At 45.4% G+C, this 15,238-nt stretch overlaps 4 protein-coding genes across 4 annotated transcripts in view; 2 read left to right on the top strand and 2 right to left on the bottom strand.

Moving 5' to 3' along the window:
* Positions 1-2,381: 2,381 nt before the first annotated feature.
* LOC139450916 (PE-PGRS family protein PE_PGRS47-like) lies at positions 2,382-5,123 on the bottom strand. The gene is made up of 2 exons (XM_071232742.1): positions 4,409-5,123; positions 2,382-3,772 (listed from the first exon to the last, which is right to left on the bottom strand). The coding sequence occupies exons 1-2, from the start codon at positions 5,121-5,123 to the stop codon at positions 2,382-2,384; spliced, it is 2,106 nt and encodes a 701-aa protein (XP_071088843.1).
* Positions 5,124-5,295: 172 nt separating this feature from the next.
* LOC139450915 (loricrin-like) lies at positions 5,296-8,609 on the bottom strand. The gene is made up of 2 exons (XM_071232741.1): positions 8,601-8,609; positions 5,296-5,880 (listed from the first exon to the last, which is right to left on the bottom strand). The coding sequence occupies exons 1-2, from the start codon at positions 8,607-8,609 to the stop codon at positions 5,296-5,298; spliced, it is 594 nt and encodes a 197-aa protein (XP_071088842.1).
* LOC139450476 (uncharacterized) overlaps positions 6,846-15,238 on the top strand; it is a 67,793-nt gene continuing 59,400 nt past the window's right edge. Inside the window, exon 1 of the mRNA XM_071232187.1 lies at positions 6,846-6,906. The gene's annotated coding sequence lies outside the window, so the exon portion shown is untranslated. The remainder of the gene's footprint in view (positions 6,907-15,238) is intronic.
* On the top strand, positions 9,483-10,496 carry LOC139450914 (uncharacterized). The gene has a single exon (XM_071232740.1). The coding sequence runs from the start codon at positions 9,483-9,485 to the stop codon at positions 10,494-10,496; it is 1,014 nt and encodes a 337-aa protein (XP_071088841.1).

Raw genomic sequence — 15,238 nt, 5'->3', positions numbered from 1 at the left:
CGACATCGCTCATGTTTATGACAGACGCACGTTGCGGACCGCTCCTCAGGAGACACCTTATTTTCTACTCACTTATGGAAGTGAAATTACAAATGTCACATGTTTGTGATGTTCAAATAATATAATACTAGAAAAATAAATGTTAAGGGATTTGGGTTTTAGCAGATATTAAAATATTGCGACATGTTGTAATGTAAGATGTCTGTTTATTCTTGTTTTCCTGTTCATATTGATTTTGTTTAATGAAATAGCCATGCATGTCTTGCACAGCACTGATTGATTCTTTTAAAATTCAGGGCATGTGCTGTTGACCTAGACGTAAATATTGATGGGTTTAAAATACTTTAATGGCTGTGCTTTAGGGAAGGAGGACGCAGCGATACAAGGTTTACGATATTTTTATGGTCAATATTATTTTCTGTTTTGGAATTAAATGAATATGGTTTTATGCTGCTCTTTGGAATATTCCAGGGTTATCATTGGGAGCTACCAGGAATGGGCTTCACACTTTGACCCTTCTTGGGGACTGAACCCTGGTGTTTCTTATACAAGCAAACACTTGTACCGCTGGGCTTCCGTGCACCTTATTCTATTCTTCCTATTTTATCTACACCTTCTTGTTTTGAAAGAATTTTCTTGTTATGACATGAAGTCTGTTTAGTTTAATGCAAACCCACTTTTCAACCTCATTCATTTCCGAGCACCACTAATTATGTACACAGATACCCAAGCCACTTCAGCATAAAAACATGACATCAGGAAAGCGTTCATAATTTTTTGCAGATATTATGACAGATTTCTTCAAATAATCCACTTTGCATAATTTAAGTATTCACTACTGAGAACTAAATATTCATGTATTACCACTTAGCTGTATTTTAGTATTAACGTATTCGACGTAATAAGTGCTCAGGGCACTCTCAAAATTAGAAATAGGGGCTCTTATTAGAATACTATTTTGGTGAAAAACATCAGAGTTGAAAGATCGTAAATTTCGTGGTTTATGCTGACAGCCTGAAATGTTTATATACGACAGATATATTTTTCCAGAATTTAATTGCCTATAATTAAGGGTGCATATAACAAACGTATTATGCACGAATAAATAGTCTTGTGTCCATTTATAAACTGGAAAGGGTGCTAATCGGGATTGTTCACTAGCCAGTATATTAGCCAATATCGCCGTGGGAGCTTATTATGTCGAATACGGTAATCAGCACCATTCTTTGATGTGGTAGCGTCTGTGCTTCTGAGAAGTAGGTCTCGGCACTATCATGGCAGATCTGGCTGTGTGACATATAAAGCGTTAGAACCATTAATGCACTTTCCGCTCGCGTGTACTTTATTCATCACCAAATATGTTGTTATCTCTCACAAGGATGTAATTGCCTCAAATACAGTTAACAATATTAAATTCTGCCTGAACAAAACATAGCATGCTATTTTCTGTGGCTACCATGTAATTTTCAATCTGTTGGCAGATGATAGACAAATTACTATGTTGGCTGTTCTAGGATTATTCTGTAAAACTTTGCGAAGATTTTTCTTGGTAGCCATGGCAACATAAAGGAATGTATGTAAGTACTTCCCTAAAGCTGCAGTTTAATGGCTCCTTGAGGGGGGGGGGATTCTATGAAGATCGTTGTGATTTTCTGCAGTAACACCATGATTCGTAGTTTGTGAGATGCTGCCATTGTTATTTGCCAAAAGCTAAAACAAGAAAATTGGCAATCGCTAACTTAAACTAAGCCCCTCAGCAGGATAACAACCTTCCGTGAGTAAAACTACAATGGAATTACATCTAAAAAGTGGGGAGTTTGCGATAGGTTGGGTTTTTTTTCTGATTGTGTTCCCTGGCCAGCCCTCACCATCAGTACAACAGCGGCCCCTAAAATAACACTGCATTGATTGGAAATAAAGAAGTGTAGTTTGTGTCGGGTTTGAAGCTAATTAAGAGGGTTGCGGAAAAAAGGCTGCAACATTTGACATGAGAGGAGACTGCCATCACAGGCAGCTTTGATCTCCAAGTTTCAATATCTCAGGAGAATCCTGCTCAGTACACATGGCAGGAGACATATTCTTTGAAATTAAATTGGTTTAGGTACTCAGTAAGAGTCATTATAAAGTTTCGAAGTGCAGGCGTACCTTTGATAACAGTTAACAGTGACATGTGGCAAGTTCTGTTGGAGATTTATTGGTATATTTGTTTGTCCACATTAAATGTTGTTTCAGATGTCATGACCCTGTGGCTAATATGGTTGATGTTGCTAGTAATATCTGTCTTAGATATTAGGGATTTATGTATCATATCATCATAGGATGCTAAATGTTGTACATAAGTGTCTCTCTCACACTGTCCCTCCCACTCTCTCCCTTCCACTCTATCCCTCCCACACAGTCCCGCCCACACTGTCCCTCCACACTGTCCCGCCCACACTGCCCCTCCCACACTGTCCCTCCCACACTGCCACTCCCACACTGCCACTCCCACACTGTCCCACCCACACTGTCCCTCCCACACTGCCACTCCCACACTGTCCCGCCCACACTGTCCCTCCCACACTGCCACTCCCACACTGTCCCGCCCACACTGTCCCTCCCACACTGTCACTCCCACACTGTTCCTCCCATACTGTCCCTCCCACACTGCCACTCCCACACTGTTTCTCCCACACTGTCCCTCCCACACTGTCCCTCCCACACTGTCCCGCCCACACTGTCCCTCCACACTGTCCCGCCCACACTGCCACTCCCACACTGTCCCTGCCACACAGTCCCTCCCACACTGCCCCTCCCACACTGCCCCTCCCACACTGCCCCTCCCACACTGTCCCTCCCACACTGTCCCGCCCACACTGTCCCTCCACACTGTCCCTCCACACTGTCCCTCCACACTGTCCCTCCCACACTGTCCCGCCCACACTGTCACTCCCACACTGCCCCTCCCACACTGTTCCTCCCACACTGTCACTCCCACACTGCCCCTCCCACACTGTCACTCCCACACTGCCACTCCCACACTGCCCCTCCCACACTGTCCCTCCCACACTGTCACTCCCACACTGCCCCTCCCACAATGTCCCTCCCACACTGCCACTCCCACACTGTCCCTGCAACACTGTCCCTGCAACACTGCCCCTCCCACACTGCCCCTCCCACACTGTCCCTCCCACACTGTTCCTCCCATACTGTTCCTCCCATACTGTTCCTCCCACACTGTTCCTCCCACACTGCCCCTCCCACACTGTCCCTCCCACACTGTCCCTCCCACACTGTTCCTCCCATACTGTTCCTCCCACACTGTTCCTCCCACACTGCCCCTCCCACACTGCCCCTCCCACACTGTCCCTCCCACACTGCCCCTCCCACACTGTTCCTCCCACACTGTTCCTCCCACACTGTTCCTCCCACACTGTTCCTCCCACACTGTCCCTCCCACACTGTCCCTCCCACACTGCCCCTCCCACACTGTTTCTCCCACACTGTCCCTCCCACACTGTCCCTCCCACACTGTCCCGCCCACACTGTCCCTCCACACTGTCCCGCCCACACTGCCACTCCCACACTGTCCCTGCCACACAGTCCCTCCCACACTGCCCCTCCCACACTGCCCCTCCCACACTGCCCCTCCCACACTGTCCCTCCCACACTGTCCCGCCCACACTGTCCCTCCACACTGTCCCTCCACACTGTCCCTCCACACTGTCCCTCCCACACTGTTCCTCCCACACTGTTCCTCCCACTCTGCCCCTCCCACACTGCCCCTCCCACACTGTCACTCACACACTGCCCCTCCCACACTGTCCCTCCCACACTGCCCCTCCCACACTGTTCCTCCCACACTGTTCCTCCCACACTGCCCCTCCCACACTGTTCCTCCCACACTGTTCCTCCCACACTGCCCCTCCCACACTGCCCCTCCCACACTGCCCCTCCCACACTGTCCCTCCCACACTGTTCCTCCCACACTGTTCCTCCCACACTGTCCCTCCCATACTGTCACTCCCACACTGTCCCGCCCACACTGTCCCTCCACACTGTCCCTCCCACACTGTCCCTCCCACACTGTCCCTCCCACACTGCCCCTCCCACACTGTTTCTCCCACACTGTCCCTCCCACACTGTCCCTCCCACACTGTCCCGCCCACACTGTCCCTCCACACTGTCCCGCCCACACTGCCACTCCCACACTGTCCCTGCCACACAGTCCCTCCCACACTGCCCCTCCCACACTGCCCCTCCCACACTGCCCCTCCCACACTGTCCCTCCCACACTGTCCCGCCCACACTGTCCCTCCACACTGTCCCTCCACACTGTCCCTCCACACTGTCCCTCCCACACTGTTCCTCCCACACTGTTCCTCCCACTCTGCCCCTCCCACACTGCCCCTCCCACACTGTCACTCACACACTGCCCCTCCCACACTGTCCCTCCCACACTGCCCCTCCCACACTGTTCCTCCCACACTGTTCCTCCCACACTGCCCCTCCCACACTGTTCCTCCCACACTGTTCCTCCCACACTGCCCCTCCCACACTGCCCCTCCCACACTGCCCCTCCCACACTGTCCCTCCCACACTGTTCCTCCCACACTGTTCCTCCCACACTGTCCCTCCCATACTGTCACTCCCACACTGTCCCGCCCACACTGTCCCTCCACACTGTCCCTCCCACACTGTCCCTCCCACACTGCCCCTCCCACACTGCCCCTCCCACACTGCCCCTCCCACACTGCCCCGCCCACACTGTCCCTCCCACACTGTTCCTCCCACACTGTCACTCCCACACTGCCCCTCCCACACTGCCCCTCCCACACTGCCCCTCCCACACTGTCCCTCCTACACTGTTCCTCCCACACTGTCACTCCCACACTGCCCCTCCCACACTGCTCCTCCCACACTGTCCCTCCCACACTGTCCCTCCCACACTGTCCCGCCCACACTGTCCCTCCCACACTGTTCCTCCCACACTGTTCCTCCCACACTGCCCCTCCCACACTGTCCCTCCCACACTGTTCCTCCCACACTGTTCCTCCCACACTGCCCCTCCCACACTGTCCCTCCCACACTGCTCCTCCCAAACTGCCCCGCCCACACTGTCCCTCCAACACTGTCCCTCCCATACTGTTCCTCCCACACTGCCCCTCCCACACTGTCCCTCCCACACTGTTCCTCCCACACTGTCCCTCCCACACTGTCACTCACACACTGCCCCTCCCACACTGTCCCTCCCACACTGTCACTCCCACACTGTCACTCACACACTGCCCCTCCCACACTGTCCCTCCCACACTGTCACTCCCACACTGTCCCTCCCACACTGTCCCTCCCACACTGCCCCTCCCATACTGTTCCTCCCACACTGTCCCTCCCATACTCTCCCTCCCACACTGCCCCTCCCATACTCTCCCTCCCACACTGTCCCTCCCATACTCTCCCTCCCACACTGCCCCTCCCATACTCTCCCTCCCACACTGCCCCTCCCATACTCTCCCTCCCACACTGCCCCTCCCATACTCTCCCTCCCACACTGCCGCTCCCACACTGCCCCTCCCACACTGTCCCTCCCACACTCTCCCTCCCACACTGTCCCTCCCACACTGTTCCTCCCACACTGCCGCTCCCACACTGTCCCTCCCACACTGTCCCTCCCACACTGTCCCTCCCACACTGCCCCTCCCACACTGTTCCTCCCACACTGCCCCTCCCATACTCTCCCTCCCACACTGTCACTCCCACACTGCCCCTCCCACACTGCCCCTCCCACACTGTTCCTCCCACACTGCCCCTCCCATACTCTCCCTCCCACACTGTCACTCCCACACTGTCCCTCCCACACTGTCCATCCCACACTGTTCCTCCCACACTGCCCCTCCCATACTGTCACAGTTCAAAGTCCATGGAAATATAATAAAGTACATAACATCAAATGCATGTGATGAATTCATCATACAGGAAGTGGAGCTTTTGAATGTTTTAGAACAATATACTGTAGTCTGTCAGTATTGAAGCCAGACCCTTTGAGTCAGTTATGAACAGATTACAGTGAAGCCAGACACTTTGAGTCTGTCAGTTATGAACAGATTACAGTGAAGCCAGACCCTTTGAGTCTGACAGTTATGAACAGATTACAGTGAAGCCAGACCCTTTGAGTCTGACAGTTATGAACAGATTACAGTGAAGCCAGACACTTTGAGTCTGTCAGTTATGAACAGATTACAGTGAAGCCAGACACTCTGAGTCTGACAGTTATGAACAGATTACAGTGAAGCCAGACCCTTTGAGTCTGACAGTTATGAACAGATTACAGTGAAGCCAGACACTTTGAGTCTGTCAGTTATGAACAGATTGCAGCGAAGCCTGACACTTCGAGTCTGTCAGTTATGAACAGATTGCAGCGAAGCCTGACACTTCAAGTCTGTCAGTTATGAACAGATTGCAGCGAAGCCTGACACTTCAAGTCTGTCAGTTATGAACAGATTGCAGCGAAGCCTGACACTTCAAGTCTGTCAGTTATGAACAGATTGCAGCGAAGCCTGACACTTCAAGTCTGTCAGTTATGAACAGATTGCAGTGAAGCCAGACACTTCGAGTATGTCAGTTATACTGCAGACCTTAGTCTATCTCTGTGTCCTGAATTTCATTTATATCACTGTTGTTTTTGCCTTTAGATTAATTCTGATAATTCTGGGTCCTTTGAGTGAAAAGGTGAAAACATTCAAACAGAAGTATCAGTTGCCAAGTGTTATAGTGTGTTGTAAGTGCGTAGATGTGCGATGAGGTCAGACATGGTATCAAGTGTGTGTGGTATGTAATTAGATCTGTGTGCTGCTATCACATGTCCAGCTTGCCCTGGGGAGTGGCAGACTCCTCCATCCCTGCCACATGGAATTCTACACTCTCACGGTAAGTTGTTCTTGTACATTTAATTTCTTCATGTATTTGGAAGAAAGGCCTTTCTAAATAGTTACCTTGAAATATCCAAAGTGTTAGCGGTGATATTTAGGAGATGCATTGACTACAGAGAAAAGGAATGTCACCTGACTTGCCGAGAGATCCAGTTTATGGTTAGGTTGTATTTACAGTTTTGGATTGTCACCTCAGAGAGCCGTCCTGACTGGTCATCTTCACGGGTGAGTGAGTGAGTGAGTGAGATTTTACGGCGCTTTTAGCAATATTCCAGCAATATCACGGCGGGGGACACCAGAAATAGGCTTAACACGGGTCTTCGATGTGACGAGCTGACACTTTAACCACTAGGCTACCCGACCGCCCCATCTTCGAGGGACTGCTATGTTCCATGTCTGTGGTCCATTGAGTTACTCTTGTGTAACCAGCACTTACGGTAATACCCTAGCTCCAAGTGAAGCAAGTCTAGATTTACCACAAATTCTCATCTCTCCGTTTCAAGTTAAATGTAGTTGCTTGTGTAGCAGGGCGTGGAGTCATCCCACAGATGACATCCTTACCTTGTCAAATTGCTGACGGGGTTAACCTCTTTGGTCATGTGGACAAGGCGTCCGACCTCTGATCAGAAGGTCCATGGTTCGAATCCCATCACGGGACTCGGAAATTTTATGGCCGCTACACTTGTTCCGATCAAAATTAAATATTTACACTAGTCTACATTTCTAGGAGAGGGTAGTGTTGCCATATGGTCTTGTAAAGCTGAGCTGAGAGGACAGTACTGGATCTCTGGACAAGTGGGAAAAGTTGCAGACGTCGGAACCATTAAAAGAATTATATGTATTCATAATAATAATCGTAAGTGCATATATTGTGCCGTATCCATCCCCTGAAGCATGCTTATGGTACTGACAATCGTTACCCTGTCAACGGACATTAGGCACTCAAATGACATTCTCGCCTCCCAGGGGAGTGTACAACGTAAGTCTGTTAGTCTCTAAATGGTACTGAATTCACATTCAATCTCATCCAACAGGGTAAAGAGATACGGGATTGAAGTATTAAGTTGTTTCACTGCCTGTTTAGAATGATACTGTATAGAGTTTTGTCTGCAAATAGACTTTGGATGATTGTGCTCATGACTTGAGTCTGGAGGTATTCTGTGGAAAAAGGTTCGCTCAGAGAGCAAGGAATCTAGGCACATAAAGACAAGGATTATCTTCCACAAACTTATTTCATTCGTGCAACTGTCACTTTACTTCGAAAATTTTACTTCCTTCAAACGGAGAATTGTGGGATAGACTGTTCAATGTGAAACAAGTGTACAAAGTGGGCTGATTGATTCTACCGGAAATTACGCAGAAATCAATTGGAATTTGTCAGAATGGGGCACTTTGGATTTCAAATTCACTTTCAAGTACACCCTTTAAAATTGTTTGTAGGTCCAAAGTCATTACTTGATCCTGCTCCGTCAAGCTTCAAGTCAAGCCATCCACGTGTAGTTTCGTTTAGAAGATAAAAAAATAAAATTAGATTGAGCACAAAAAACCTTCTCCTAGATGTGTTCAATCCTCAAATGTGGTCTATGGTACCCGGTGAGATGTTTTTATCAAATAACCTTGGTCTTTTTTCTCAAGTGTACATGTCGGATTAGTTCAGCTGCAATTGATTCTTTGATATTACTACAAAAATACCATCTTCATCTCGACGCTTCTTTCATCCTCACGATTATGTGTTTTTCATAAAGGAATGTTTAAGTCATAATTATTTATAAATTGATTTAGAATTATTGGCCTCTGACATGTATTGCTCTGACAGCCTTCCTTTGAATTTGGCCAGCTCACAAGCACACCATAGAAATACAGTTCTCTTAATTTGCCACAGGTCGACCTTCTAACGTGATGAAACATATATTTGCCTCCAATATCACATGGCATTTCCCCATTCCATCAGCAATTTGTGCAGTGCGTTTATTCTGCATTAGTTCAGTCTTCAAATAGACAATTAGGAAGTTATAAATGATGAAGTATGTCTCAAGAATAAAAGTAGCATATTTCTGACTGAGTCTCCATCCCAATGTCTAGCGGGGGACGTTAATGTCAACAATATTACCCAAACAGAGTCCCGTCCCCAGACTTCAAAGCCGGATACAAATATGGAAAACTGCAAATCTTAATATTTCAAACTAGTCCTGGAACTGTGGGATCTTCTGCGTCATGGAAACGGTGTGACTTTAGCTTCACTGCCTGAAGATACAGAGAATGATCACCATGATGAAATTTGTCTGCTGCGCTAACTGACTAAAGCTAGTTGCACAAAATGGATTTTGGCTGGGATGATGACATTTTGGTGATAAACATTTTCGTTAATCTATTTTGTGAAATATATGAGTTAGCCGTCAGATGGGAGGAGAGTGGATTACTGGTGTCGTTGACAACGTGAAGTTCAGGATGTATATGGCACAACTTCTGGTTGCCACGGCAACTGCTATTGTTGGATTCTGTAATTACTCACAGTTTGTAATTTACTAAGAGTCATATGTGTGTCATATATGTGACCTTTCTGTGGTGTATTTTATGACCATATTTGGCAAGGTTAGCACAGGTGTTCCAGAACGTGTTCCGGCCAAGGCCCACAGCGAGTGTAGGAACAAAGAATCAAGATGTCCCTTCACGAAGGAGAGAAACACAGGTGTTCCGGCCAAGGCCCACAGCGAGTGTAGGAACAAAGAATCAAGATGTCCCTTCACGAAGGAGAGAAACACAGGTGTTCCGGCCAAGGCCCACAGTGAGTGTAGGAACAAAGAATCAAGATGTCCCTTCACGAAGGAGAGAAACACAGGTGTTCCGGCCAAGGCCCACAGCGAGTGTAGGAACAAAGAATCAAGATGTCCCTTCACGAAGGAGAGAAACACAGGTGTTCCGGCCAAGGCCCACAGCGAGTGTAGGAACAAAGAATCAAGATGTCCCTTCACGAAGGAGAGAAACACAGGTGTTCCGGCCAAGGCCCACAGCGAGTGTAGGAACAAAGAATCAAGATGTCCCTTCACGAAGGAGAGAAACACAGATGTTCCAGAACGTGTTCCGGCCAAGGCCCACAGCGAGTGTAGGAACAAAGAATCAAGATGTCCCTTCACGAAGGAGAGAAACACAGGTGTTTCAGAACATGTTCCGGCCAAGGCCCACAGCAAGTGTGGGAACAAAGGATCAAGATGTCCCTTCACGAAGGAGAGAAACACAGGTGTTCCAGAACGTGTTCCAGCCAAGCCCCACAGCGAGTGTAGGAACAAAGAATCAAGATGTCCCTTCACGAAGGAGAGAAACACAGGTGTTCCAGAACGTGTTCCAGCCAAGCCCCACAGCGAGTGTAGGAACAAAGAATCAAGATGTCCCTTCACGAAGGAGAGAAACACAGGTGTTCCAGAACGTGTTCCGGCCAAGGCCCACAGCGAGTGTAGGAACAAAGAATCAAGATGTCCGTTCACGAAGGAGAGAAACACAGGTGTTCCAGAATGTGTTCCGGCCAAGCCCCACAGCGAGTGTAGGAACAAAGAATCAAGATGTCCCTTCACGAAGGATAGAACACAGTAACCTAATCATTAAGTATGATTAGGAAAACTGATCCTAAGGTTCTTGTCAAATATAATTACTTAAAATACCACAGCAACATCATGAAGTCAGTAATCTGATCATAAAGTATGATTAGGAAAACCGATCCTCAGGTTCTTGTCAAATATAATTACTTAAAATACCACAGCAACATCATGAAGTCAGTAATCTGATCATAAAGTATGATTAGGAAAACCGATCCTCAGGTTCTTGTCAAATATAATTACTTAAAATACCACAGCAACATCATGAAGTCAGTAATCTGATCATAAAGTATGATTAGGAAAACTGATCCTCAGGTTCTTGTCAAATATAATTACTTAAAATACCACAGCAACATCATGAAGTCAGTAATCTAATATTTATCATGCCCAAGCAAACTGGTGGTCGATAGCGGGAGCATGATTCCATCCCACTTACACAGTCAGCCATGTTAAAGTTTTATCTGGGCAGACTGCAGTGTATTTGCAAGAATGGAAACTAGCAATTTTAGTCCACTAGTCCTTATGATGATAATATATAGCAAAACCATCAAAAATGGCGATTTTCTACTTGTCCTTATGATACCTTAACTATTGGGCAGTTTGATAAAGACTTTAATACTAGTGCCAATTTATATCACTGATTTGAGTTTGGACCAGGCAAACTGGTGGTTGATGTTATGAGCATGATTCTATCACACTTACACAGTCAGCCATGTCATATCTATATCTTGGCAGTCTGCAGTATATCTGAGTTTGGACCAGGCAAACCGGTGGTTGATATTATGAGCATGATTCTATCACACTTACACAGTCAGCCATGTCATATCTATATCTTGGCAGTCTGCAGTATATCTGAGCTTGGACCAGGCAAACCGGTGGTTGATATTATGAGCATGATTCTATCACACTTACACAGTCAGCCATGTCATATCTATATCTTGGCAGTCTGCAGTATATCTGAGCTTGGACCAGGCAAACCGGTGGTTGATATTATGAGCATGATTCTATCACACTTACACAGTCAGCCATGTCATATCTATATCTTGGCAGTCTGCAGTATATCTGAGCTTGGACCAGGCAAACTAGTGGTTGATATTATGAGCATGATTCCATCACACTTACACAGTCAGCCATGTCATATCTATATCTTGGCAGTCTGCAGTATATCTGAGTTTGGACCAGGCAAACCGGTGGTTGATATTATGAGCATGATTCTATCACACTTACACAGTCAGCCATGTCATATCTATATCTTGGCAGTCTGCAGTATATCTGAGTTTGGACCAAGCAAACCGGTGGTTGATATTATGAGCATGATTCTATCACACTTACACAGTCAGCCATGTCATATCTATATCTTGGCAGTCTGCAGTATATCTGAGCTTGGACCAGGCAAACCAGTGGTTTATATTATGAGCATGACTTGATTCAGCTATACGCAATAGATGCGGGTGAAGAGGGTGACACCAATCAATATTCTCTCCCACTGAGCCAGCCCATGCTATTCAGTATCCCAGGCAAACGCTGAACCACTTAGCCACTGTCCCACATCTAAGAGAAAGTTTTCTTTAAACATCCATCAGACTTTTCTGTCTGTATCCATCAGACATTGTGTCCATCTGATCCCCCTGTAGCGGCTTCGTCAAGTTTGAGATAACTATCATTCCAAATGCTCAGTTTGATAAATGAGTTAATGAGTTTAATATGTTTGTTTGTTTGTTGTTTAACCCCACGCTCAGCAATATTCCAGCTATGTGACAGTGGTTCGTAAATAATCGAGCATGGACCAGACAATCCAGTGATTGACATCATGAGCATCGATCCACGCAATTGGGATACAATGTCACGCATCAACCAAGTCAGCGAGCCTGACCACCAAATCCTGTTAGTTGCCTCTTACAACAAGCATAGTCGCCTTTTATAGCAGGCATGGGTTGCTGAAGACCAATCGTCACTGGTGTAGTTTGATATGTTAGCATACTCGAAGGGTTAAGGATCAGTGATCATGGTCCTATGTATCGAGCACATGACTCTTATCTCCTCTCGTGATCTTTGAAGATGATTTTGTCTTTTTATTGCCATGAAGATGTGCCCCATAAGCTTTCAGAAGATATTTTTTTTCTATACAAAATTTAAAGAAATTCAAAATTTCAAAATTGAAAGCTCCCTTTGAATTTTATGTACAAATTATGTTCAAATGATTACTTTCATAGACACATACTGGTGAAATGGTTATTTCATAGATACAATGGTGAAATGGTTATTTCATAGATACAATGGTGAAATGGTTATTTCATAGATACAATGGTGAAATGGTTATTTCATAGATACAATGGTGAAATGGTTATTTCATAGACACATATAATGCTGAAATGGTTATTTTCATTCCCAGTTGGAGATTACCAATCAGTCCTGGTCAGGGTGTCCAATCAGAAATATAATCAATACATTTCACAAATAAAAAAATCATCACAGTAACATTTGATTTTGAACATTATTGAAGTTTGTTTTATACCAAAGATAAAAATGAACGACCAAACTTAGAAATGTTCCAAATTGTTTCATTCGGTATAATGATAACAGCTACAAAATAATACATTTACCGATCAAATATAATTACTTATAACCAAACTTAGAAATGTTCCAAATTGTTTCATTCGGTATAATGATAACAGCTACAAAATAATACATTTACGATGTAAGTAATTAATCTTTTGAACAAGACCAGGGAACAGAGAAACTGAAGAGAAACGCTACATTGCCCTTTTGCCTTTTTGATTAACCAGCAGTCAGATTAGTATTTTTTGCTGCCTTCAACTCGGCATAGAAAATCTGTTCAAACATTGAAAACATTCTGATCTTAATTAACTTTGTAGAAAGAAAAGACAATATTTTTGCAACATGTAATTAACTTCAGAAAAAACTCCAATGCACTTGATATGTACTTAAAGAATTCAGTTTAACAAAATGAGATCATCATGTATGTCGAGTCAGTGTAGGTGTTTCCCAGCATGGCAACAAAGACATTCTGTCGTATCTGCGGCAGTTTACTCTCTGATTTCATGTGTTTACTGTTGACCTGTCCCCCGCCCATCCGTCAAAGTCCACAAATATTGAGCATACCCTGGACTTTTGGCATTGTGGGTAGCAAGGCTGTGACCTTTACATAATGGAACTGGCATGCTTGGAAGATCTGCAGTACACCTCGCATTGACGTCAACATTGAAATTGGGTTTTGCCTGTTAAAATAATGAATAAAAGCTTTAAACTATTTGAATTAGTTGTAGATTTTTATAAAAAAATATCTTGTTTGAATGCAAGGAAAAAGTATTTAGACAGATTTAAAAAAAATGATCTGTGTAATTGAATTAACAGAAAGCAGTGTATGTCCTGGCTTTCCATGTAGATGTTAGTAGGGTATTTACAGCAGCGGTTACAGGCCGTAAGTCTGTGCTGGGGTTAGTGGTGTGTTTTGGGGATATGTTTTGTTTGCAAGGCGATGAGTGTTTGCTGAGAGAGCATCATTTCTTTGACATACGAGTGGCGCACAGTCCCCCACTGTTCCCCATCGGTTCCCCATGACCTGTGTGTTTGGTGAGAATTTCGGACATAGTTACAAAAGCATCAGAGTGTCTAATTTTAAGATAACAGTTTGAACTATTTAAAACCTTCCAAACATGGCCGTAGCTTGTCGTGACTCGAACTGTTGTAGCTTGGTGATGGAGAACTGGCATGTTTGTACCTAGTTAAGCCCTCAGCATCTATCCCTTATTCAGTCAAAGTGAGAATTTTAAGCAGCAGCCTCCATGCTTATCCTATTGTAGACTTCATGTTGGGGAGGTCTCGATGTGCAACATCAGCAAATAACTGAAAAGTACCGGTTAGTGTCAAACCCGCTGCCAACGTCTGTCTGTGAACGACATGAGTTCGTGGACAAAGGATGATCAGTTTTGACTTGTAAAAAATGAAGGATTTTCAGAAACTCAAGGCATTTAAAATATAACTCAATGGTTGAGGCTTTGAATATTTTCAGAAAAGAGGTTCATTAAGTTAGGTTTACACAAATAAATGACTTGCATGGAATAACTGCATTGATGAATCATGGTTTAAGGGTGTGAGTAAGTTGGGTTTAACGCCGTTTTTAACAGTATTCCAGTCATATCACGGCATGTCAGCTTAATGTGGGAGGAAAGCCCGAAGTGATGCAGGTCTCAGACGTTTACCACTTCGGTGAAACCCAAGAGCATGGATATGGTGCGGACAACCTAGAAACATAACGAGGGCGAAATGGGATTCGAACCCATAATCATAGGTTTCTGGCGTGCCTAAGGGACGCAACTCTGCACAGTGAGTCACTGCGCCTTAGACAACTGGGCCACCCATGCCCCCTCGTGGTTTTAGGGTGTTTGTGGGGTAGAATGTTGTATATGAGTGGGCATTTATGTATATTAAGTCTTTGTTGTTGCAGATTAATGAATTGATCTTTGCATAAGAACTTTATGAAAAACAATGCCCCTGGAAAGGCAGAAATAGAGAATCTCACTCTGGTGTCTTTTCATATAAAATACATCAACACAAGTTGAAAAAGTGGAAAATCTCCGAGGCTTGCTGAGGCAATAACCATCTATATGATATTGAAAAGTCTCAACACTACTGGGCTTATTCAATGACATTGCATGTAGAGATGATAGATCACTTCTTCCCAAGGCAAGGGAGTTAACTGACATTAAAAGTCCAGTT

The sequence above is a fragment of the Haliotis cracherodii genome, unplaced genomic scaffold (genome assembly GCF_022045235.1).
Source record: "Haliotis cracherodii isolate W230 unplaced genomic scaffold, xgHalCrac1.p SCAF_8, whole genome shotgun sequence".
Taxonomy (NCBI): Eukaryota; Metazoa; Mollusca; class Gastropoda; order Lepetellida; family Haliotidae; genus Haliotis; species Haliotis cracherodii.
The sequence above is the reverse complement of the archived record's forward strand: the minus strand, read 5'-3'. Positions and strand labels throughout refer to the sequence as shown.

What these genes read in the sequence shown, in the direction of transcription:
- LOC139450916 (XM_071232742.1), bottom strand. Translation starts at nt 5,123, where the DNA reads ATGGGAGGGACAGTGTTGGAGGGACAGTGTGGGCGGGGCAGTTTGGGA. An exon ending in CAGTGTGGGAGGGGCAGTGT is followed by an intron (nt 3,773 to 4,408) that starts GTGAGTGACAGT and finishes TGTGAGTGACAG; the next exon opens with TGTGGGAGGGGCAGTGTGGG.
- LOC139450914 (XM_071232740.1), top strand. Translation starts at nt 9,483, where the DNA reads ATGACCATATTTGGCAAGGTTAGCACAGGTGTTCCAGAACGTGTTCCG.